We start from the raw sequence: 22245 nt of genomic DNA, 5'->3' as shown, positions 1-22245 counted from the left end.
AGTGTCTGTATGTGAGTGAGGGTGGATGGGCGAAGGGACAAGTGACAGGGCTTGACAAGTGTCTTCCCCAAAGCACTTTAATGCACTCACCAACCCACAGTCCCTGCCTGCTGGCTGGGCAAGAGAGGCCAGCCCCCATCTGGAGGCTCCTACGGCTTCCCACACCCAGTGTGCCTGGGAAGGCTGAGCCTGCACACATTCCCATCAATAGGTGAGGGGCGTGAGAATGAAGAGGCGGTCTTCCTCTTTGCGGATCCAGCGCATCAGCTTATGGATGGCACTGACAGCTGACGCCTTGGTCCCCAGGGGGCTGTAACACATGTAGAGCTCAAAGGCGCCTGTCACCTGGAGAAGGGGCAAAGGGTCGTCATCTAGGTTAGATGCCCCTCATGGCCCACACCTAGGACCTCTGTGAAGCCCAGCCCATCCCAGGGCTGCCTTACCCAGGCCAGGAGGTTCTCGTTGGGGCCCGTGTAGTAAATGGTCTTGAGTGGGCGAGAGGCATTGTGGGCACGGCTGTGCAGGTACTGGTAGAGGCCCAGCAGCCGCTCCTGCTCCTCTTCACTGGTGTACGGGGCCTCAATCTCAGGGCTGCAGACAGGGTTGGGGGGAGTAGGTTTGCAAAAGAATGACTTCCACTGTCTTCTCTAGAGATTTAGAAATACCTCTTCCTATCCAGGAAGACTCTATCATATGTCTTACCCTCCAAATACTCCCTTAGGACAGGGCATTGTCTCCCCACCACAGCAGGCACTCCAGGACATAGCTGGGCCCACTGAGACTAGAGCTGTGTCCCCTCTTACCCCTAAGCTCATGGTGTCTTTGGTGACCCCTCTTTGGAGAAGCCAGGTTGAGTTTAGATGTCCAAGACAGAGTGACAGATCTGGAGTAGAGGAAAGTGAACTAGGAATCCTGTGGGCCAAAAGGGACAAAGGGAGGCCATATCTTCCCAGCCCCTCTGCTGGGGGAGGGAGTAGAGGAGGGCTCTGCTTCCTGAGCTGGACCAAAATGACGCCTAAAGTAGAGTTGCTCTAGCACAAGGGACCTGGGAGACCTCTGTTCCAGTTTCCTTCCCTGGGTATACTGGACATTTCCAGGCCTTCTGGGTAATAAAGTAGAGAGGGGTATGCTCATAGGGTGATGGAGAGTGTGGGTCTCTGGTGCCAGAGTAAAACAGACCCAGCACACTGGTCTGCTTCCAAAGATGGGGGCAGCTTCATGGCTACATCTCAGAGCTCAGGAGCAAACAGCCTCCCAACTCCACATGTCCCTGTCCCCCTACAGCAGTGCCCTCAAGGCCCTCCCTCACCTGGTGAAGAGTCCCGAGCTCTTTGACTTATAGAGGAAGTGACGCAGGTCAGGGATGCCCACTTGGGCAACGCTGTAGTAGGGTGTGCGCAGCGCCTCTCGCAGGGCCAGGTGGGCTCCGCGCTTGCGAAGGCGCTCCTGGAAGCGGCGGCGGCAGTCAGAGACTGCAAAGAAGTCCTCACGGTCAGTGGAGACAAACAGCAGGCAGAGGTCGGTGTCAGGCTCTAGGTAAGAGATATGTGCGTGGAAGAAGCCGGCTGCGTTGAATTTGGGCAGGCACACGGGCGTCCAGGCCTCGCCCTCGCGGAAGGACGAGGAGGAACTAATGAGGTTGAAAAGCAGGTGCAGGTCGATGGGGTGCAGAAATTGGTCCTTTCGGCGCACAAGTGCCACGAGCTGGTTGCGGGCCAGCAGGATGGAGAAGACCAGGCTGCGCGCACGTGCCTGCTGCAGGCTGGCACTCACAGTATCGCGCACGGCTGCTGCGAGGGGCAGGCACCGTGCCGCCCCCATCAGGAAGCTGGGGTCTCGTGCCATGAGCTGCAGCAGGTTGTCGGTGATGCGTTCTGAGCCCGAGAGCAGGCGCCGTAGGTCATAGTTCTGCTTCTGCTGGAAGATGTGGCTCAGCTGCGCACCGGTAAGAAGGCTCAGGATCTGATAGTAGATGTAGAGCAGCTCCTGCGCCAGCTCTTGTGCCGACTGCCGTGTGCGAGCCACTGCCACTAGCACCAGCGGGCTCCGGCGCACGAATACTACCTTGTAGCCATCTGAGGGCGGGATGGGAAAGAGGGATATCAGCCTCAGCCGCAGCTCCCTCCGAACACCGCTTCGCCCATCCTTTCCTCGCTCAGAGCTCTGCGCACAGTAGGGGCTTAAGGATGTTCAGGATAAAAACCCATTGCTCCTTCTCCCTGAGGGCTCAGGGCCTATCCCTGCCACTTGTTTCAAAGACTAGCTCCCTCTGAAGCACATATTCTTATGCTAAGTGCTAAGTCAACTGACAAGGGCTGGCTGGGTGGGGCTCAGGACCTGGGAGATACATATATGTATTTTTTTTTTCTTTCTTTTTGTCACCTCCCCAGGGAAATTCTCACTCTCTCCAAAGGCAAAGCCCATGTCAGAGGCATCTTTGGTCCTCACCACAGCCCCATGAGGCCAGCAGTGTTCTTATCCTGTGTTCAGGTGAGGACCTTGAGGCTCAGAGAGGTAAAGGGGCTTACCCTCAGTCACATAGCACATCCCAGCCCTCTGGTCTGCAGGGGTCCAAAACCTGCTATGAATGAACCTTGGCCAGGGGAGCCCACCCCATTCCCTCTCCAGGTGGCTCACCTGCATGGATGGAGCGTATGGCGTTCTTGTCTGCCTCCAGGAAGGACACCAGGGCCACCATAACACCCATAGTGCTGGAAAGTGCCTCCTCAGACCCATAGCGGGAGTACACAGGCTTCCCTGCCTCACTCAGCACAAAGACATGCTTCTGGTGCAGGCGCCATGCCTCCGTGGCATCCTCCTCATCCCCCTCGGCTGTGCCCTCCCTGGGGGGCTCTGTGGCTGGTCGGCCAACTGCCCCTGGGGGGTCCAGCCAATCCTCAGAGCTTCCTGGCAGCATCTCCTCCTGCAGGTCCCGGGCCACACCCGTCAGCTGGGTGCTTAGCTCGCTAAAGTCCTGGCTGATCTGACGCATGTCTGCAGGCAGCGGCGGGGGACCCCTGGCACCCTCCTTGGGGCTGTCCCCAGAAGCTGCCCCATCCTCTGACTCAGTCAGGTCCTCGTAGGAACGGGCATGGACGAACATGGCACCCTCCTGCCCAGCACCTGCAGGCCAAAAGCACTGGTGCTTAGAGGGGTAGCTACTGGCAGACACTCCTACCAGCAAGGTGCCTAACGTGGTCACTCCAGCATGACTGCCTGACTTGTTAGGGTCAAGCCACTGTTCCCTTCTGCCACTGTCTGCCATGGATGATGCTTCTCTGAAACTTACAGCCCACCAGTCTCCTCCCATCATACTGGAAAGAAGACCGAAACCACTCATGGCAGCAGTGGTGGCTGGTATCTGCCTACCTCTCATTCCCATCTCCCACCCTACTCCCTTGCCCATCTTGGTCACACTGGCCAAGATCTGCTCTTAGACAGTTTCAACATGCCCCCACCTGCCTCGGGACCTCCACACCTGCTGTCAGCTGTCTCCTATCTCCCCACGTGGCTGGCTAATTGTCACACTTCAGCTTTCAGGGAAGATGTTAGTTACTGACTTCCAACCCCAGGCACTCTATATGTCCCTCTTTGATTTCTCTTGTGGCACTTGCCAATTATCGTCCTTCTCCCCAGCTACAATGGTACCCAGCAAGGTGCAGGAACGTAGCACCTCACCCTGTGTCTGGAGCACCACCCATACTCAATGAATCTCTCTGGGAGAAAGCTCCCCTACCCTACTTAGGCCATAGCTTCTGACTGACCCCCTGTAATGGCTCCACAGCCTGTGACTGCCTCATGGCAGGGACCAGGTCAGTCTTCCTTTATTGGTTTTTTGACAAAATAGTTTAACAGATATATTTTGAGTCTCTCTTATGAAATCAGCCCTGTACCAGGCACTGGGGATATAACTGCCCTATGCTTAGTGTTCACAATCTTGTGGAAGAGAGAGATGGGCAATATATGCATAAAGAGATAAAATTATGAAATAATTAGTGTCCTATACAGAGCATGGTCAGAGCAGGCCTAACTTGTGAGGAGGGGAGAAGGAGCCGGGGAGGTGTGCTGTAGACACAGGGAACAGAAGAAGAGCCCACAATGGCAGCCAGAAAGCTCAGGGCGAACAGCATAATACGAAGTGGAGAGGAAAGCCACATGCAGAACGAGCCTGGCCTCCTGCCTTTTCCCCAGAACCTGACAAATATCCAATGAGTGACTGACAAATGCATGAATAAGTGGAAAGCAAAAAGTGGTTGGGAATCCTAATTTCTGCCCCCACCCCCCCAGAGCCTGCTCTGGTTGGCAGCTGGCTGAGGCTGTACACTTGCCCATACCTGGCTCCATTCCCTGGGCCAGTCCTGGTGTGGGGCTCTCAGCTCTCTCCACACTGTGTCCATCAGAAGGAGTCAATGTGCCATCAGGGCATTCGCTGCTTCTCTTCCTTTGCATGTCAGCAGCCATCCTTTGGGTTCTCCTGTGGGGCAAAGGCAACATCGATGGCTTTTGGCAGGGTCACAGGCATAATCAACAGTGGTACTAAGTAAAGGAAAGTGTCCTTTATCAGGACTCCACTAACTCAAATCTCTAGAAAATGGATTCTGAAAATTCCTTTCAAAAAAATATATACTGTTCCTTTTCTGATTATAAAAGGAAGACATATTCATTGTAAAAAAAACTTGGGGCCGGGCGCGGTGGCTCAAGCCTGTAATCCCAGCACTTTGGGAGGCCGAGATGGGCAGATCACGAGGTCAGGAGATCGAGACCATCCTGGCTAACACGGTGAAACCTTGTCTCTACTAAAAAATACAGAAAACTAGTCGGGCGAGGTGGCGAGTGCCTGTAGTCCCAGCTACTCGGGAGGCTGAGGCAGGAGAATGGCGTAAACCCAGGAGGCGGAGCTTGCAGTGAGCTGAGATCTGGCCACTGTACTCCAGCCTGGGCGACAGAGCCAGACTCCATCTCAAAAAAAAAAAAAAAAAAAAAAAAAACAACTTGGAAAGCACAGAAAAGTAGAAAGAAATATCAAGATTTTCCTACCATTCAGGATCTTTCACTGTTCATACATTAGTGTATTTCCTTCTAGTCTTTTTTTTTTTGAGACAGGGTCTCACTCTACCACCCAGGCTGGAGTGCAGTGGCACAATCTTGGCTCGCTGCAGCCTCCACCTCTGGGGCTCAAGCAATTCTTGTGTCTCAGCCTCCCAAGTAGCTGGGAATACAGGTGTGCACCATCATGCCTGGCTAATTTTTATATTTTTTGGTATAGACGGGGTTTCACCATGTTGGCCACGCTGGTCTCAAACTACTAGGCTCAAGCAGTCCTCCCATTTTAGCCTCCCAAAATGTTGGAATTACAGGCAAGAGCCACCACGCTCAGCCTGGTCTTTTAGAAAAAGTACATAAAATGTAAATAATTAAACAAACTGATAACAGCAGCTAACAGTTATTCAGTGTCAGCGTATCATGCTAAGAAGTTTCTGTGGATTAAGTTACCTAATCTTGATCACGCCTCTATGAGGCAGATGCTCCCATCAGGCTAGCTTTATAGATGAAAGAACTGACACTGAGAGAGCTTAAGCAGCTTGCCCAATATTACTACAGGAAGGAAGTGCTGGATTTGGATCTGGGAGTTGAAACAACTCTGTATCCTGTATCCGGTGCTCACTCCTGTAATCTTAGCAAAGATTGGAGGCCAAAGAGGGAGGATCACTTGAGCTCAGTAGTTTACTAGCTGGGGCAACAAAGTGAGACCCTGTCTCTACAAAAAACTTAAAAAACTAGCCAGGCATGGTGGCATGTGCCTGTAATCCCAGCTACTGGAGAGAGGATCACATAAACCCAGCAAGTCAAGGCTCCAGTAAGCCATGACTACAACACTGCACTCCAGTTTAGGCAACAGAGTGAGACCCTGTCTCAAAAAACTAAAACTAAAAATAAATAAAAATAAAAATTAAAGGAGTTGACCAATAGTTCTTTTCGGATATCTAGGTGTTTGCAGAGAAAGAAGTGAGACACAGCCAACAGGCTTGTCTTCAGGCTGAAGCCCTGCTTTTCTCTAAATATCCTTTTGTACCTTTTGAATTTGGCACAAGTTGTCTTAACAATTAAAAACAACTATAGACGGCCGGGCGCGGTGGCTCAAGCCTGTAATCCCAGCACTTTGGGAGGCCGAGACGGGAGGATCACGAGGTCAGGAGATTGAGACCATCCTGGCTAACACGATGAAACCCCGTCTCTACTAAAAAATACAAAAAACTAGCCAGGCGAGGTGGCAGGCGCCTATAGTCCCAGCTACTCGCGAGGCTGAGGCAGGAGAATGGCATAAACCCGGGAGGTGGAGCTTGCAGTGAGCTGAGATTCGGCCACTGCACTCCAGCCTGGGCGACAGAGCGAGACTCCATCTCAAAAAAAAAAAAAAAAAAAAAAAAAACAACTATAGACAGGACAACTCTCAGTGCCCATATGATGGCCAGGATAGATTCAGCTGGATCTCCTTGTCCTTCCACAGCCCCAGGCCCAGGTGGAGGTGGCCACAAGTGAATGTCAGTGGTAACAGAGCCAGCTGGGTGGCTCACCAAGGGTGGTAGCAAGGCTTATTTCACCTCTAGAGTCCTTCAATGGCAGGCTGAAGGATCCTCACTTGTCAGGCAACATATAGTTCACCCAGGAGGGGATCCATTCCAGGTACCAATCCTCTAAGAAAGAGGGATCTAGGTGGATGGATTAGAAGGGCAGAAACTCATGGGGCAAACACTGCAGGCAGGCCAGGGGCCCAGGAGACACTGGTGTTAGTGTGAGCAAAGTAGACCTGAGCCTGCCTCCCAGAACACAGAGTCTGATGGGAATAACTGAGCTCTTGTCCCCTCCTGGCTGTGTAATCTTGGGCAAACGACTCTTCCCTGAGCATGGCATAAAGTAGGTGTTCAAAAAAGTTCATGAAAAGGGTAGTCCCAAACAGATAGCCTCACCATCAGTAGCATTTGTGTGGTGCCAGCCAGTGTATGTCCAAGAACATTCTCTCTGGACCTGGCATAGCTCCAGTCAGGCAGCTCCTATGTGTGTGCCCAAAGAACTAATTTTCAACCTCTTCTTTTTGTCACCTTTATGTTGTTGTTGTTGTTTTGTTTTTTTTTTTTTTTTGAGACGGAGTCTCGCTCTGTTGCCCAGGCTGGAGTGCAGTGGCCGGATCTCGGCTCACTCTAAGTTCCGCCTCCTGGGTTTACGCCATTCTCCTGTCTCAGCCTCCCGAGCAGCTGGGACTACAGGCACCCACCACCTCGCCCGGCTGGTCTTTTTTTTTTTGTATTTTTTTAGTAGAGATGGGGTTTCACCGTGTTAGCCAGGATGGTCTCGATCTCCTGACCTTGTGATCCGCCCATCTCAGCCTCCCAGAGTGCTGGGATCACAGGCTTAAGCCACTGCGCCCGGCCAAGTTATGTAATTCTTTCTTTAATTGAATCTTTTGCAGAAGCTCCATGTGCAAATAGACAGGGAAGCAGAGCCTGTATCCTGATAGCTGGCCTGGTGGCCACTCCTGCACTGAGCCTGAAGGACATGGGGGGTTGGGCACCACTGCCAACAGCATCACCCCCACACAGAATAAAACCAAAGAAAGAAAGTTGGGGAGATAATTTGGGGATTTTCTAGGCCCCCAATCCCATCCATCAGGACAATCAAGAGTAATGGTTCCCAGCAAGGGTCAGAGCCCAGAAGGCCAAGGTGCAGGCTGCCTTGTCAGACAGTGGGCCATAGGAACTAAGAGGCTGCATGCCCTCAACAAGGAACCTGCGGTAGCATCCACAGAGGTCCCCTCTGAGGCTGAGACTAAGAGGAGCAATCCAAAACAACCACTGCAAAACCACAAGGCCCAGGATGCTGAATGCCAAGGAAACCAGGGCATGTCTAAGTCTTGAGCAAGAACATACAGGCCACGTGTAATCATAGACCAGTAATTCCAAAGCTATCCTAAAAGCCAGAGTGGGTTCTGAGAGATGAGTCTGCAGGCCGAGAGCAAGCTGCTCCTGACAGTGCCAGGGTTGTGGCCAGGGTTTCCAGGCCTATCTGTGCTCAAGCGATCCTCCTACCTCAGCCTCCTGAGTAGCTGGGAACACAGGCGTGAGCCACCATGCGTGGATAATTTTTGTATTTTTTTGGTAGAAATAGGGTTTTGCCATGTTTCTCAGGCTGGTCTTGAGCACCTGGGCTCAAGCAACCTGCCTGCCTTGGCCTCCCACAGTCCTGGGATTACAGGTGTGAGCCAGCGCCCAGCTTGGAATGCTGGAATGCCCTTTTTTTTTTTTTTTTTTTTTTTTTTTTTTGAGATGGAGTCTTGCTCTGTCACCCAGGCTGGAGTGCAGTGGTGCGATCTCAGCTAACTGCAAGCTCCGCCTCCCGGGTTCACACCATTCTCCTGCCTCAGCCTTCAGAGTAGCTGGGACTACAGGTGCCCACCACCATGCCCAGGTAATTTTTGTATTTTTAGTAGAGATGGGGTTTTACCGTGTTTGCCAGGATGGTCTCAATCTCCTGACGTGGTGATCCGCCTGCCTCGGCCTCCCAAAGTGCTGGGATTACAGGCGTGAGCCACCGCGCCTGGCCGGAATGCCCTACATTTCTATGTCTCCTCACTTTCCTACTCCTCTAGTTAACTTCACATCTCTTGTCTCTTCAAATGTCCATCATCTCCTTCCCTGATGGTCATACTTAGCACTATCAGCAAATCACCTTGCCTTCCATTTCACCGAGAAGACAGAAGTCATTCTAGAAGGCCGGGGCGGGCAGATCACCTGAGGTCGGGAGTTTGAGAACAGCCTGATCAACATGGAGAAACCCTGTCTCTACTAAATAAAAAAAATTAGCCGGGGTGGTGGAGCATACCTATAATTCCAGCTACTTGGGAGGTTGAGGCAGATGAATCACCACTTGTACCTGGAGGTGGAGATTGCAGTAAGCTGAGATCGCACCCCTGCACTCCAGCCTGGGCAACAAGAGCAAAACTCTGTCTCAAAAAAAAAAAAAAAAAGGAAAGAAAAGAACTTCCGGGCCGGGCGCGGTGGCTCACGCCTGTAATCCCAGCACTTTGGGAGGCCGAGGCGGGCGGATCACAAGGTCAGGAGATCGAGACCACGGTGAAACCCCGTCTCTACTAAAAATACAAAAAAATAGCCGGGCGAGGTGGCGGGCGCCTGTAGTCCAGCTACTCAGGAGGCTGAGGCAGGAGAATGGCGTGAACCCGGGAGGCGGAGCTTGCAGTGAGCCGAGATCCCGGCCACTGCACTCCAGCCTGGGCGACAGAGCGAGACTCCGTCTCAAAAAAAAAAAAAAGAAAAGAACTTCCGGAGATTACCACCACCACCTCCTCGCCTCATCTGCCAGACTAGGCCTTCCCTCTCTTTTTTTTTTTTTTTTTTTGAGACAGAGTCTCACTCTGTGGCCCAGACTGGAGTGCAGGAGCACGATCTTGGCTCACTGAAACCTCCACCTCCCAGATTCAAGCAATTCTCCTGCCTCAGCCTCCCAAGTAGCTGGGATTACAAGCACCCACCACTTCACCCGGATAATGTTTGTATTTTCAGTAGAGACAGGGTTTCATCGTGTTGGCCAGGCTGGTCACAAACTCCTGACTTCAAGTGATCCACCTGCCTCAGCCCCACAAAGTGATGGGATTACAGGCATGAGCCACCACACCTGGCCCCCTCTTCTTACTAAAGATGAGCTGTTCATGCTTCATAGAGGCTAACTCCTCCATGTGTACACCAGATCCCAGCCCCTGTCCTACTCAGGTAGATGGCTTCAGCAGCTGTCCCTCCTCATCAGTTTCCCCTCCTCCCTTATCCATTACCAATATGGTGATATTTCTTCTGTCTTCAAAACCCCCTCACAGCAGGGCTTGATGGCTCATGCCTGTCATCCTAGCACTTTAGGAGGCCTAGGTGGGCAAACCGCTTAAGCCTAGGAGTTTGAGACCAGCTTAGGCAACATGGTGAAACCCCATTTCTACAAAAAGTACAAAAGATTAACTAGGTGTAGTGGCATGCACCTGTAGTCCCAGCTACTTGGGAGGCTGAGGTGGGAAAATCACCTGATCCCAGGAGGTCCAGGCTGCAGTGAGCGGTGATCATACCACTGCATTCCAGCCTGGGTAACGGGAGTGAGATCCTGTCTCAAAAATAAAAACCAAACAAAAAACACCCTCCTTTGGGGCTGTTCACTTCGCAATAATTCATTGAGCTATACTTATGATTTGTGAACTTTTCTGTATGTTTGTTTTATTTCAAAGTTAAAACAAAACAAACTTCCCCTTAACTCTACATTCCCCACTAGCTACCAACCCATTTTTCTGTTGCCCTTTATAAAAAAACAAACAAACGCCCTCAAAATGGCAAATAATATTTGGAGTTTGCATTAGTCAGGTAGGCTAGACTATTCTGTGTAACAAATGGATGCCAAATGCTAGAGATTTTATACCCAAAGATCTTTTTTTATTTTTTGAGACGGAGTCTCACTCTGTCACCCAGGCTGGACCACAGTAGTGCCAGCTTGGCTCACTGCAACCTCTACCTCCTGGGTTCAAGCGATTCTCCTCCCTCAGCCTCCCGAGCAGCTGGGATTATAGGCGCCCACCACCACATCTGGCTAATTTTTGTATTTTTAGTAGAGATGGGGTTTCACTATGTTGGCCAGGCTAGTCTCAAACTCCTGACCTCAGGTGATCCGCCCACCTTGGCTTTCCAAAATGCTGGGATTACAGGCATGAGCCACTGCACCCAGCCCCAAAGACCTATTTTTTGCTCACACAAAATCTACTGTGGGACTGGTAGCAATTCACAGTAGCTCCATTCCAAGCAGTGATTCAGGAATCCAAGCTATTAGCACCCTATAGTAGCCATTTGAAACACATGCCTTCCGCATCACCTGGCAGGGGAAGACAGAGATGGAGGATCACATACCAGCTCTTAAATACTTCGTAGCTCACATTGGCCAGAACCAGTGATGTGGCCAGAGGGACTGGGAAACGTATGGAGCTCATGGATATCTGGAAAGCAGGAATTGTCCCTGCCACAGCCTCTCCATTTCTCCCATTCTCTCTAAACCAGTTCTGAACAGAATCTCACCTCCATTACTCCACCAACACTGCTCCCATCAAGGTCACCAACGACTGCCAGGATCATCTTACTTCACCCATAAACAATAGATAATTTGGTTATTTCCTCTCTCTTGAAACATTTTCTCCTCTTTTATGGCACACCACTCCTTTCTTGGCTCTCTTCTGACCTCATGGACTATTCCTTCTGAGTCCTTTTTGCAGTTCTTACTGTAAAGGGGCACAGAATTCAGTCTTTGGACCTCTTCTCTGTCTTCACTCAATCCCTTGGTGATCTCATTTGGTCTCATAGTTTTAAATTCCCTTTACATATTAATAATTTATTTTTTTTTAATCTCCAGCCCCAATCTCTTTTCTGACTTAAAGAGGCACACACATTTAACTGTCTACTTAATGTTATCTCAAGGTTACATGCCTCAAACTGAACTCCTTAAAAAAGCCATCTCCTAGCCAGGCACGGTAGCTCTCGCCTATAATCCCAGCACTTTGGGAGGCCGAGGAGGGTGGATCACAAGGTCAGAAGTTCGAGACCAGCCTGGCCAACCTGGTGAAACCCTGTCTTTACTAAACATATGAAAATTAGCTGGGTGTGGTGGCGCATGCCTGTAATCCCAGCTACTCAGGAAGCTGAGGCAGGAGAATTGCTTGAATCCGGGAGGCGGAGGTTGCAATGAGCCAAGATCACACCACTGCACTCTAGCCTGGGTGGCAGAGCCAGATTCTGTCTCAAAAAAAAAAAGGTCATCTCCTTAAAAAGTTGCTCCTGGCTGTGTGTGGTGGCTCACACCTGTAATCCTAGCACTTTGGGAGGCCAAAGCAGGCAGATTACTTGAGCAAAGGAGTTCAAGACCAGCCTGGGCAATATGGCAAACCCTGCCTCTACAAAAATACAAAAATTAGCCAGGCGTGGTGGCACGTGTCTGTGGTCCCAGTTACTCAGGAGGCTAAGGTGGGAGGATCACTGGAACCTGGGAGGCAGAGCTTGCTTGCAATAAGCCAAGATCGCGCCACCGCATTCCAGCCTGGGCGATAAGAGTGAGACCCTGTCTTTTTTTTTTTTTTTGAGACAGAATCTGGCTCTGTCGCCCAGGCTGGAGTGCAGTGGCCGGATCTCAGCTCACTGCAAGCTCCGCCTCCCGGGTTCACGCCATTCTCCTGCCTCAGCCTCCTGAGTAGCTGGGACTACAGGCGCCCGCCACCATGCTTGGCTAATTTTTTGTATTTTTTAGTAGAGACGGGGTTTCATCATGCTAGCCAAGATGGTCTCAATCTCCTGACCTCGTGATCTGCCCGCCTCAGCCTCCCAAAGTGCTGGGATCATAGGCATGAGCCACCATGCCCAGCCGGTAGAGACCCTGTCTTTAAAAAGAAAAAAAGGCCAGGTGCTGTGGATCACTCCTGTAATCCCAGCACCTTGGGAGGCTGAGGTGGGCGGATCACCAGATCAGGATATGGAGACCATTCTGGCTAACACGGGGAAACCCATCTCTACTAAAATACAAAAAATTACAAAAAATTAGCCGAGCGTGGCGGCACTTTTTTTTTTTTTTTTTTTTTTTTTTAGGAGATGGGGTCTTGCTCTGTCACCAAGTCTGGAGTGCAGTGGCTATTCACAGGTGGAATCACCACCCCACCATGCACTACAGCCCCAAATTCCTGGGCTCAAGTGAACTTCCTGCCTCAGCCTTCCGAGTAGCAGCGACTACAGGCACTTATCACTTCTCCCAGAGTTTTCACCATCTCAGTAAAAGACAATTTCATGGCTGGGCATAGTGGCTCATGCCTGTAATCCCAGCACTCTGGGAGGCCAAGGGGGGTGGATCACCTGAGGTCAGGAGTTTAAGACCAGCCTGGCCAACTTGGTGAAATCCCATCTCTACTAAAAATACAAAATTAGCCAGGTGTGGTAGTGAATGCCTGTAATCCCAGCTACTTGGGAGGCTGAGGCAGGAGAATCACTTGAACCCATGAGGCAGAGGTTGCAGTGAGCCAAAATCATGCCATTGCACTCCAGCCTGGGCAATAAGAGCAAAGCTCTGTCTCAAAAAAAAAAAAAAAAAAAAAAAGGAAAGGAGAGGAAAAAGGAAAGGAAAGGAAAGGAAAGACAACCGGGTGCAGTGGCTCATGCCTGTAATCCCAGCACTTTGGGAGGCCGAGGTGGGCAGATCATGAGGTCAGGAGATTGAGACCATCCTGGCTAACACAGTGAAACCCTGTCTCTATTAAAAATACAAAAAATTAGCTGGGTATGGTGGCGCATGCCTGTAATTCCAGCTACCCCAGGAGGCTGAAGCAGGAGAATCGCTTAAACACAGGAGGCGGAGGTTGAGATTGCGCCACCACACTCCACCCTGGGTGACAGAGTGAGACTCTGTCAGGAAGGAAGGAATGGAGGAAGGGAGAAAGGGAAAGAAGGAAGAAAGGAAGGAAGAGAAAGGAGGGAAAGGCCGGGCACGGTGGCTTAAGCCTGTAATCCCAGCACTTTGGGAGGCCGAGATGGGTGGATCACGAGGTCAGGAGATTGAGACCATCCTGGCTAACCCGGTGAAACCCCGTCTCTACTAAAAAATACAAAAAAACAGGCCGGGCGCGGTGGCTCACGCCTGTAATCCCAGCACTTTGGGAGGCCGAGATGGGCGGATCACGAGGTCAGGAGATCGATACCATCCTGATTAACACGGTGAAACCCCGTCTCTACTAAAAAAAATACAAAAATTAGCCGGGCGTGGTGGCGGGCGTCTGTAGTCCCAGCCACACGGAAGGCTGAGGCAGGAGAATGGCGTGAACCCGGGAGGCGGAGCTTGCAGTGAGTGGAGATTGCGCCACCGCACTCCAGCCTGGGCGACAGAGCGAGACTCCGTCTCAAAAAACAAACAAACAAACAAACAAACAAAAAAAAAATACAAAAAAAAAACAAACCCTAGCCGGGTGAGGTGGCAGGCGCCTGTAGTCCCAGCTGCTCGGGAGGCTGAGGCAGGAGAATGGCGTAAACCCAGGAGGCGGAGTTTGCAGTGAGCTGAGATCCGGCCACTGCACTCCAACCAGCCTGGGCGACAAAGCGAGACTCCATCTCAAAAAAAAAAAAAAAAAAAAAAGGCCGGGCGCGGTGGCTCAAGCCTGTAATCCCAGCACTTTGGGAGGCCGAGACAGGCGGATCACGAGGTCAAGAGATCGAGACCATCCTGGCGAACACGGTGAAACCTCGTCTCTACTAAAAAATACAAAAAAACTAGCCGGGTGAGGTGGCGGGCGCCTGTAGTCCCAGCTACTCGGGAGGCTGAGGCAGGAGAATGGCGTAAACCCGGGAGGCAGAGCTTGCCGTGAGCTGAGATCCGGCCACTGCACTCCAGCCTGGGTGACAGAGCCAGACTCCATCTCAAAAAAAAAAAAAAAAAAAAAAAGAAAGGAGGGAAAGGAAGGAAAGGAAGAAAGGAAGGAAAGGAAAAGGAAGGAAGCAAGGAAGGAAGGAAAGAACGAAAGAGAAAAAGACAAAGACAATCTTTTTTTTTTGAGACAGTCTTGCTCTGTTACCCAGGCTGGAGTGCAAAGGCGCAATCTCAGCTCACTCCAACAGTGTGATCTCAGCTCCACCTCCCAGGTTCAAGTGATTCTCATGCCTCAATCTCCCGAGTAGCTGGGACTACAGGCGCATGCCACCACACTGGCTAATTTTTGTATTTTTAGTAGAGACAGGGTTTCACTATGTTGGCCAGGCTGGTCTAAACCCCTGACCTCGTGATCTGCCTGCCTTCGCCTCCCAAAGTGCTGGGATTACAGGTGTGAGCTACTGCACCTGGCCAAGAAAGAATCTCATCCTTTCAGTTGTTTGGTGAAAAACCTTGGAGTCAGCCGGGCACGGTGTCTCACACCTGTAATCCTAGCACTTTGGGAGGCTGAGGCAGGCAGATCACGAGGTCAGGAGATTGAGACCATGCTGGCTAACATGGTGAAACCCCGTCTCTACTAAAAATACAAAAAATTAGCCGGTGTGGTGGCTCATGCCTGTAGTCCCAACTACTCAGGAGGCTGAGGCAGGAGAATTTCTTGAACTGGAGAGGTGGAGGTTGCAGTGAGCCGAAATCGCACCGTGGCACTCCGGGCTGGGCGACAGAGTGAGACTCTGTCTCATAGAAAAAAAAAAAAAAAAGGAAAACCTTGGAGTCAACCCTTATGCCTCTTTTTTTCCCACACCTCATATACCAAACCATGAGCAAATCCTGTCAGTTCTATTTCAGAATACAGGCACATCAAGCAAAATGTCTCTGGTTAACATTTTCACCATAGAATGCCTTTTTGTTTTTAATATCCAGCTGTGGTTGTCAGCCTTCAAGATGGTCTCTAGTGATCCTCAACTCCTGCTATGCATGCCTTTGCATACTCCCTTTCCACACTGAGCAGGGCTGACCTATGCAACCAATAGGACGCTGTAAATAACAATGTGTGGTTGAGGACAGTGGCTCATGCCTGTAATCCCAGCACTTTGGGAGGCCAAGATGGGCAGATCTCTTGAGATAGGAGTTTGACACCAGCCTGGACAACATGGTGAAACCCCATCTCTACTAAAAATACAAAAATTACCTAGGTGTCGTGGTGGGTGTCTGTAATCCCAACTGCTCAGGAGGCTGAGGCATGAGAATCACTTGAACCCGGGAGGCAGAGGTTGCAGCGAGCCAAGATCACACCACTGCACTCCAGCTTGGGTGCCAGAGCAAGACCCTGTCAAAAAAAAAAATGAAAAAACAATGTGTGACTTCTGAGGCTAGGTCATAAAAGACATTGTGGCTTCTGCCTTGTTCTCTCGGATCACTCCCTCTAGGGAAAGCCATCAGCCTTGTTTTAAGGACATGTAAGCAGCTCTATGGAGAGAACTTCATGGCAAGGAACTGAGACCTCCTGTGAACAGCCAGTACCAACTTGCTAGTCATGAGTGAGTCATCTTGGAAGCAGATCATCTAGGCCCAGTCAAACCTTCAGGTAACTTCAAAGTAATAAGAGACCCTGAGCTTGAGCCATCCAGCTAAGCTGCTCCCAAATTCTTGACCCACAAGAACTGTATGCGATAATAAATACTGTCATTTTAAGCTGCTAAGTTTTGGGATAATTTGTTACACAGCAATAGTTAACTAATATACCAAACTTATATTGATTCAGCTTATGTTTATTTATCTATCGAGAGAGGGTCTCACCCTGCCACCCAGGCCGAAGTGCAATAGTGTGATCACGGTTCACTGTAGCCTCAACCTCCCAGGCCCAAGTGATCCTCCCACCTCAGCCTCCCAAGTAGCTGGGACCACAGGCATGTGCCATCATGCCTGGCTAATGTTTAAATTTTTTGTAGAGACAGGGTCTCCTTATGTTGCCCAAGCTGGTCTCAAACTCCTTGACTCAAGTGATCTGCCTGCCTTAGCCTCCCAAAGTACTGGGATTACGGTGTGAGCCACCACACCTGGCCCAGTGTATGTTTATACAGAAAATATGTATATTTACATCATTAAAATCTTATCTATATTTTTAACGAAGTAATGTGCATTTAAATCTTCAAATTACATTCCAAATAGAATTGATAGAAAATTACTGAGTGCCAGCCTGGCTGACATAGTGAGACCCTGTCTTTACAAAATAAAAAATTAGCTGGGCGGGGCAGTTCATGCCTGTAGTCCCACCTACTTAAGAGGCTGAAGTGGGAGGATCGCTTGAGTACAGGAGGTCAAGGCTGCAGTGAACCATGATTGTGCCACTGTACTCCAGCCTGGGCAACAGAGCAAGACCCTGTCTCAATCAGTCAATCAATGGAAAATATATTAAGTTAATGATTTCACACAGAATGTCCAATTTTCATGAAACAGATTACTGATGTTAAGTGGGAAATGCCTATATCCAGAATCTGACGACTTATCACCTCCACAACTACCACTGTGGTCAAAGCCACCAGTGTCACTCTAGGAGATTGTTGCAGTAGTCTCCTATCCAGTCTCCCCTCTTCTGCCCTTGTCCCTGCATAATCTGTGCTTCTTACAGCAACGTGATTCTCCTGATACAAAAGTCAGGTCATGCAGTTCCTCTGCTCACAACTCTGCAATGGTCCCACTTTACTCAGTAAGAAAGCCAATTTCCTCACAGTGGTGCACAAGGCCCCACTCAACATAACTCCTTCCCCATTACTTATTTGACCTCATCTCCTATCCTTTTTCCCTACTAACTGTGATTCAGTCCAGTCACAGTGACCTCCTGGCTTTCCTTAAGCCTCCTGAGCACTTTCACTTTAGAACTTTGCCCTTGCTGAATTTGCCCCCTGCACCCCACTTGACCTACTCCATTGCCTGGGCTAGTTATCTATGTGACTCAGTCCCTTACTTCCTTCAGGTTGCTATTCAAGCATTACCTTATCAATATCCCTGCTCTTTACCCCTCTTGCCCTGCTTTATTTCTCTGGATTGAAGGTTACCTGCCACAAATTTCAGTGTGGCTTTAAGCCACATGCAGAAGGAGTTCTTTTTTTTTTTTTTTTTTTTTTTTTGAGATAGAATAGTGATGTGATCACAGCTAACTGTAGCCCTGGCCTCTCAGGCTCAAGTGCTCCTTCCACCTCAGCCTCCTGAGTACCTGAGACTACAGGCACGTGCCACCACGCCTGGCTAATTTTTTAATTTTTGTTTTTGTAGAGATAGGGTCTCAGCATGTTGTCCAGGCTGTTCTTGAACTCCTGAGCTGAAGATCCTCCTAGGGCTCCCAAAGTGCTGGGATTACAGGTGTGAGCCACCACATCCAGCCAGCAAACATCTTTGGGAGGGAGATTTTTTTTTTTTTTTTTTTTTTTTGAGATGGAGTCTCACTCTGTCGCCCAGGCTGGAGTGCAGTGGTGTGATCTTGGCTCACTGCAACCTCTGCCTCCTGGGTTCAAGCAATTCTTGTGCCTCAGCCTCCCGAGTAGCTGGGATTATGGGTGTGCACCACCGTGCCCATCTAATATTTGTATTTTTAGTAGAGATGGGGTTTCACCATGTTAGCCAGGCTAGTCTCAAACTCCTGACCTCAGGTGATCCATCGGCCTTGGACTCCCAAAGTGCTGGGATTACAGGCATGAGTCACAGTGCCCAGCTGAACTTGTGTTTTTATCCCTCAGGCAATTAAAAAAGAAAAATGGGGCCAGGCGCGGTGGCTCAAGCCTGTAATCCCAGCACTTTGGGAGGCCGAGACAGGCGGATCACGAGGTCAGGAGATCAATACCATCCTGGCTAACACGGTGAAACCCCGTCTCTACTAAAAAATACAAAAACTAGCCGGGCGAGGTGGCGGCGCCTGTAGTCCCAGCTACTCGGGAGGCTGAGGCAGGAGAATGGCGTAAACCTGGGAGGCGGAGCTTGCAGTGAGCTGAGATCCGGCCACTGCACTCCAGCCTGGGCGACAGAGCCAGACTCCATCTCAAACAAAAAAAAAAAAAAAAAAAAGAAAAGAAAAATGGAAAGGAAAACTGAAAGATCTCTGAAGAATGCCCAGTTCCATCACATCTATCATGTGGCCTCTGGAAATCCCTGCCCGTGGGGAAGACTTATCATTGGTAGTAGTCAGGTGTTCAGGAACAATGGCTTTGAAGTTAGAAGGACCTGGATTAACCTGGCCTGGTATCAGTTTTCTCATTTATAAAATGGGATGGTAGTATTGATTCCTTGGGTTGTGGGAAGATTAAATGAAATAATCCATGTAATTTGATTACATACTCAGCTGCTCCCATTAGCACATCCTGATTATTCTTACTTAGCATTCAGTCCATGTGTGACTGCACTTATAATACCACATGAATCCAGTGGTCTGTGCCATGTAAATCAGGCCTCTGAGATTTTGCTCAGCTTACAATGGCATATGGGCAAATATGCTTCTGACTTTGCAAAGCCAGGTGGGCCCTAGCCTGAAGTGACTCACCTTCAGGCTAGGGCTGTCTATAGACAGTTGGGAGTCAGGTCAAAGAGCTGTCTTATAGATAGCTGGGAGTTCCTCCAGGCTAACTGGTTGTTCACTGGCTCTGGAGTTGCAGGAATAGACAACTGGCTCTCTGCTGCTCTTGGAAGTCTCTCCTAAATTAAACTCCTTAATTAGCCAGGTGTGGTGGCGGACACCTATAATCCCAGCTATTCAGGAGGCTCAGGCAGGAGAATCGCTTGAACCCCGGGGGCAGAGGTTGCAGTGAGATGATATCACGCCATTGCACTCCAGCCTGGGTGAAAGATCAAAACTCTGTCTCAAAAAAAAAAAACACAAAAAAACCCAAAAAACTCCTTGGTCTGCCACATGCCACTGCTCTGTGACCTTGCACTTTTGGTTCAAAGAACCAGACAAGGTCTACAATAGCTTACTTATTCTGTCCTCAGGGCCCACTCTCCACTGATCCCTTGTGGGCTTTAGCTGACTAAGCCCAGAGTGGCTGAGTGGTACCCAGCATGGTACGTGCCTGGGGAAGGGTTGGCGGGGGCAGGATCAGCTGGCCAGAGCTAGTGGATACTTCCTTCACAACAGTTCTCCTGCCACCTGAGATCATACAGTATCTCAGCATCTCCTAGGTCAGTCTGGGGTCCAGCCAGAGGCCTGATGAAGCAAACAGCTCTCTGGATACTTACTCTGGACACTCAAACAGGGAGGCTGAGTGAATCACAGCAAAATCCACCCCAACCCCCACTGGAGCCACAACTGAGCAACTGAAGCTCCTGGGAGGCTAGAATTGAAGAAGTTAGGCAAAGGAGGTCTCTTAGAACCAGCCCCAGATGCCCCTTCTTAGGGGACCCTTCTCAGAAGCCCCAGGCCTTGCTTTTCCTAAAAGTGCCCTGCTATGCCTGTGAGCAATGTCACCAAACAAGTTGGCTCAGTCAGCCCTTCTAGTGTGCCTCTCTCACTCAGGCAGCCCTGGAGCCAAGAAGGCCTTCAGGAGCCACTCCCTACTGACTCCCTACCACTCCTGTTCCCTCTTCCTGCTTGGATAGCACTTCATTTCACCTTAACCCTTTGGAGTGGTGTGTCTGGGAAGGAGGTGCCAGGATACAAGATGTGTAGCAGACAAGGCCCAGGTTCGAGACCGTGCTACGGCTGCTTCAGCAGGATGCCTACTCCATGCTGAGAGCATAGTCTGGTCCTTGTCACTTCTGGCGGTTACTTCCCTCCCTGACAAAAGGTGCTTACCCTCCCTCTGCAAACTTGTGCCCAGAAAGTGTGGCTCACCTAGTACAAGGGACAACCCAGTTGCACCAGACAAACTGGTGCAAAGTCCAGCTGGGCACAGTGGCTCATGCCTGTAATCCCAGCACTTTGTGAGGCTGAGGCAGGCAGATCACCTGAGGTCAGGGGTTCGAGACTAGCCTGGCCAACATGGTGAAACCTCGTCTCTACTAAAAAAATACAAAAATACAAAAAATTAGCTGGGCGTGGTAGCGCATGCCTGTAATCCCAGCTACTCGGGAGGCTGAGGCAGGAGAGTCGCTTGAACCTGGGAGGCAGAGGTTGCAGAGAGCTGAGATCACACCATTGCACTCCACCCTGGTCAACAAGAGTGAAACTCCATCTAAAAACAACAACAAAGCAAAGCCCCAAGCCCTTTCCAGGTGCTGCCCCGCTCATCCCAGTCACCTCTGTTGCTTTTTGAGAAGACTCTACCGGCTGAATATGTGTACGTTTGTTGAGGGGTAGGGGTGGGGGGTGGGGAAGAGTCCTACCTGGCCACTGCCCCCTACCAGACCTCGCCCTCCCAGCCTAAGTATGGGTTCCAGATCTCGCCTTTTGTATTCCCCAGCCGGGGGCCAGCCGGCTGAGGGACCCCAGAGAGACACAGTCTTCCCATTGCAAGCGATAGCGTTGATGGCCGTCTTCAAGCCCCTCCCTCCAAAGATGACAGCTCTCCAGTCTCTAGGTGCCTCCAGGCCACGTGGGCTGGCAGTCAACTCACCTGTTTCTCAGAGGTGCCCAGGACGCACAGAAGGTGCCGGTCACTGCCCTCTGCCAGAGCCCTGGGGGGGTAAGGGTGTCCGGCTGGGCCCGGCCTGAGGGCACAGCTTCGCGGGGCCCCGGCCCCCTGCGTACACAGACATGGCCACAGCGCAGGCACCGCGCCCTCCCACCGCCCTCACCCGGCCGCCAGTGCAGGAAGACAGCTTTCTCCGGCCTCTCGCAGCAAGGCCCAGCTCCAGCCGCACAGCCCGACCCGGCCCGCCCCCGGAGTGCATTGTGGGAAATGTAGTCCTTAGCGCTCGGCCGCTTGCCGCGCCGCGGGACTGGCTCTGGGTTCCTCGTCCCAGCGTAGCTGCGGGCAGGTCCTGACCCGCGTCCGGGACTGCCTCACCCGGGGCCGCCTTCTAGGGACCTGGGCGCCTCCTTAGAGCCTAGAGCCCCACACAGATCGCAGACCTGGACTCTGGGCCTCACCCTCCGAGCCAGCTAGCAGTTCATTTCAAGGGAGAGAAAGGGACGTTAGGGTTGTTTCTCCCACGGATTGTGGAAGGACAGTGCAAGTTTGAGGGACTGGATAAATGACATCAGTGGGCCCAGACACACAGGCTGTAAAGGATGTGGGCATGCGCAAAAGTCGCACTAATTGTTTCTAAAACCGTATTTGTAGCCACGTTTTAATGTATCAGTATAATGCTCTAGAACGGTAGTTCTCAACTCTGACGGCACACAGAATATCCCTGGAAGCTTTAAAAAAACAAAACAAAACAAAAACTAGGACGGGCGAGGTGGCTCACGCCTGTAATCCCAACACTTGGGAGACCGAGGTGGGCGGATCACTTGAGGTCAGGAGTTCCAGACCAGCCTGGCCAACATGGTGAAGCCCCATCTCTACTAAAAATACAAAAACTAGCCAGCCTTGATGGCTCCTGCCTATAGTCCCAGCTACTCGGGAGACTGAGGTGGGATCCCAGGAGGTCAAGGCTGCGGTGAACCGTGATCATGCCCCTGCACTCCAACCTAAGCACCAGAGCAAGACCCTGTCTCAAAAACAACAACAACAAAAAATTATGCCTGGACACCAGCCCTAGAGATTTTGATTTAGTTGAATTCAGAGTAAGGTGGAGTGTTGGGGAACCAGGCATCACTATTGTTTTAAAAGTTCCCCAGGGGATTTGCCATTGCAAAGAATCATTATTTGTAATTTCCTAGAT

At 50.7% G+C, this 22245-nt stretch overlaps 1 protein-coding gene across 5 annotated transcripts; it reads right to left on the bottom strand.

Annotated features, from left to right (window-relative positions):
- Positions 1 to 59: 59 nt before the first annotated feature.
- Positions 60 to 21285, bottom strand: MON1A (MON1 homolog A, secretory trafficking associated). 5 transcript variants are annotated; one of them, XM_073010160.1, is made up of 7 exons: positions 21033 to 21285; positions 15683 to 15820; positions 4335 to 4474; positions 2638 to 3123; positions 1310 to 2075; positions 444 to 591; positions 60 to 345 (listed from the first exon to the last, which is right to left on the bottom strand). In XM_073010160.1, the coding sequence occupies exons 2-7, from the start codon at positions 15733 to 15735 to the stop codon at positions 205 to 207; spliced, it is 1734 nt and encodes a 577-aa protein (XP_072866261.1). In that variant the 5' UTR covers positions 15736 to 15820; positions 21033 to 21285; the 3' UTR covers positions 60 to 204. The 5 variants fall into 5 exon arrangements, with proteins under 5 accessions (XP_072866261.1, XP_072866263.1, XP_007982462.2 ...); XM_073010162.1 differs by lacking the exon at positions 2638 to 3123; XM_007984271.3 differs by lacking the exon at positions 15683 to 15820.
- Between the last annotated feature and the right edge of the window lie 960 nt (positions 21286 to 22245).

This window comes from Chlorocebus sabaeus, chromosome 22, assembly GCF_047675955.1.
Source record: "Chlorocebus sabaeus isolate Y175 chromosome 22, mChlSab1.0.hap1, whole genome shotgun sequence".
NCBI classification, from domain to species: Eukaryota; Metazoa; Chordata; class Mammalia; order Primates; family Cercopithecidae; genus Chlorocebus; species Chlorocebus sabaeus.
This window is presented reverse-complemented; position numbering and strand designations above follow the sequence as displayed.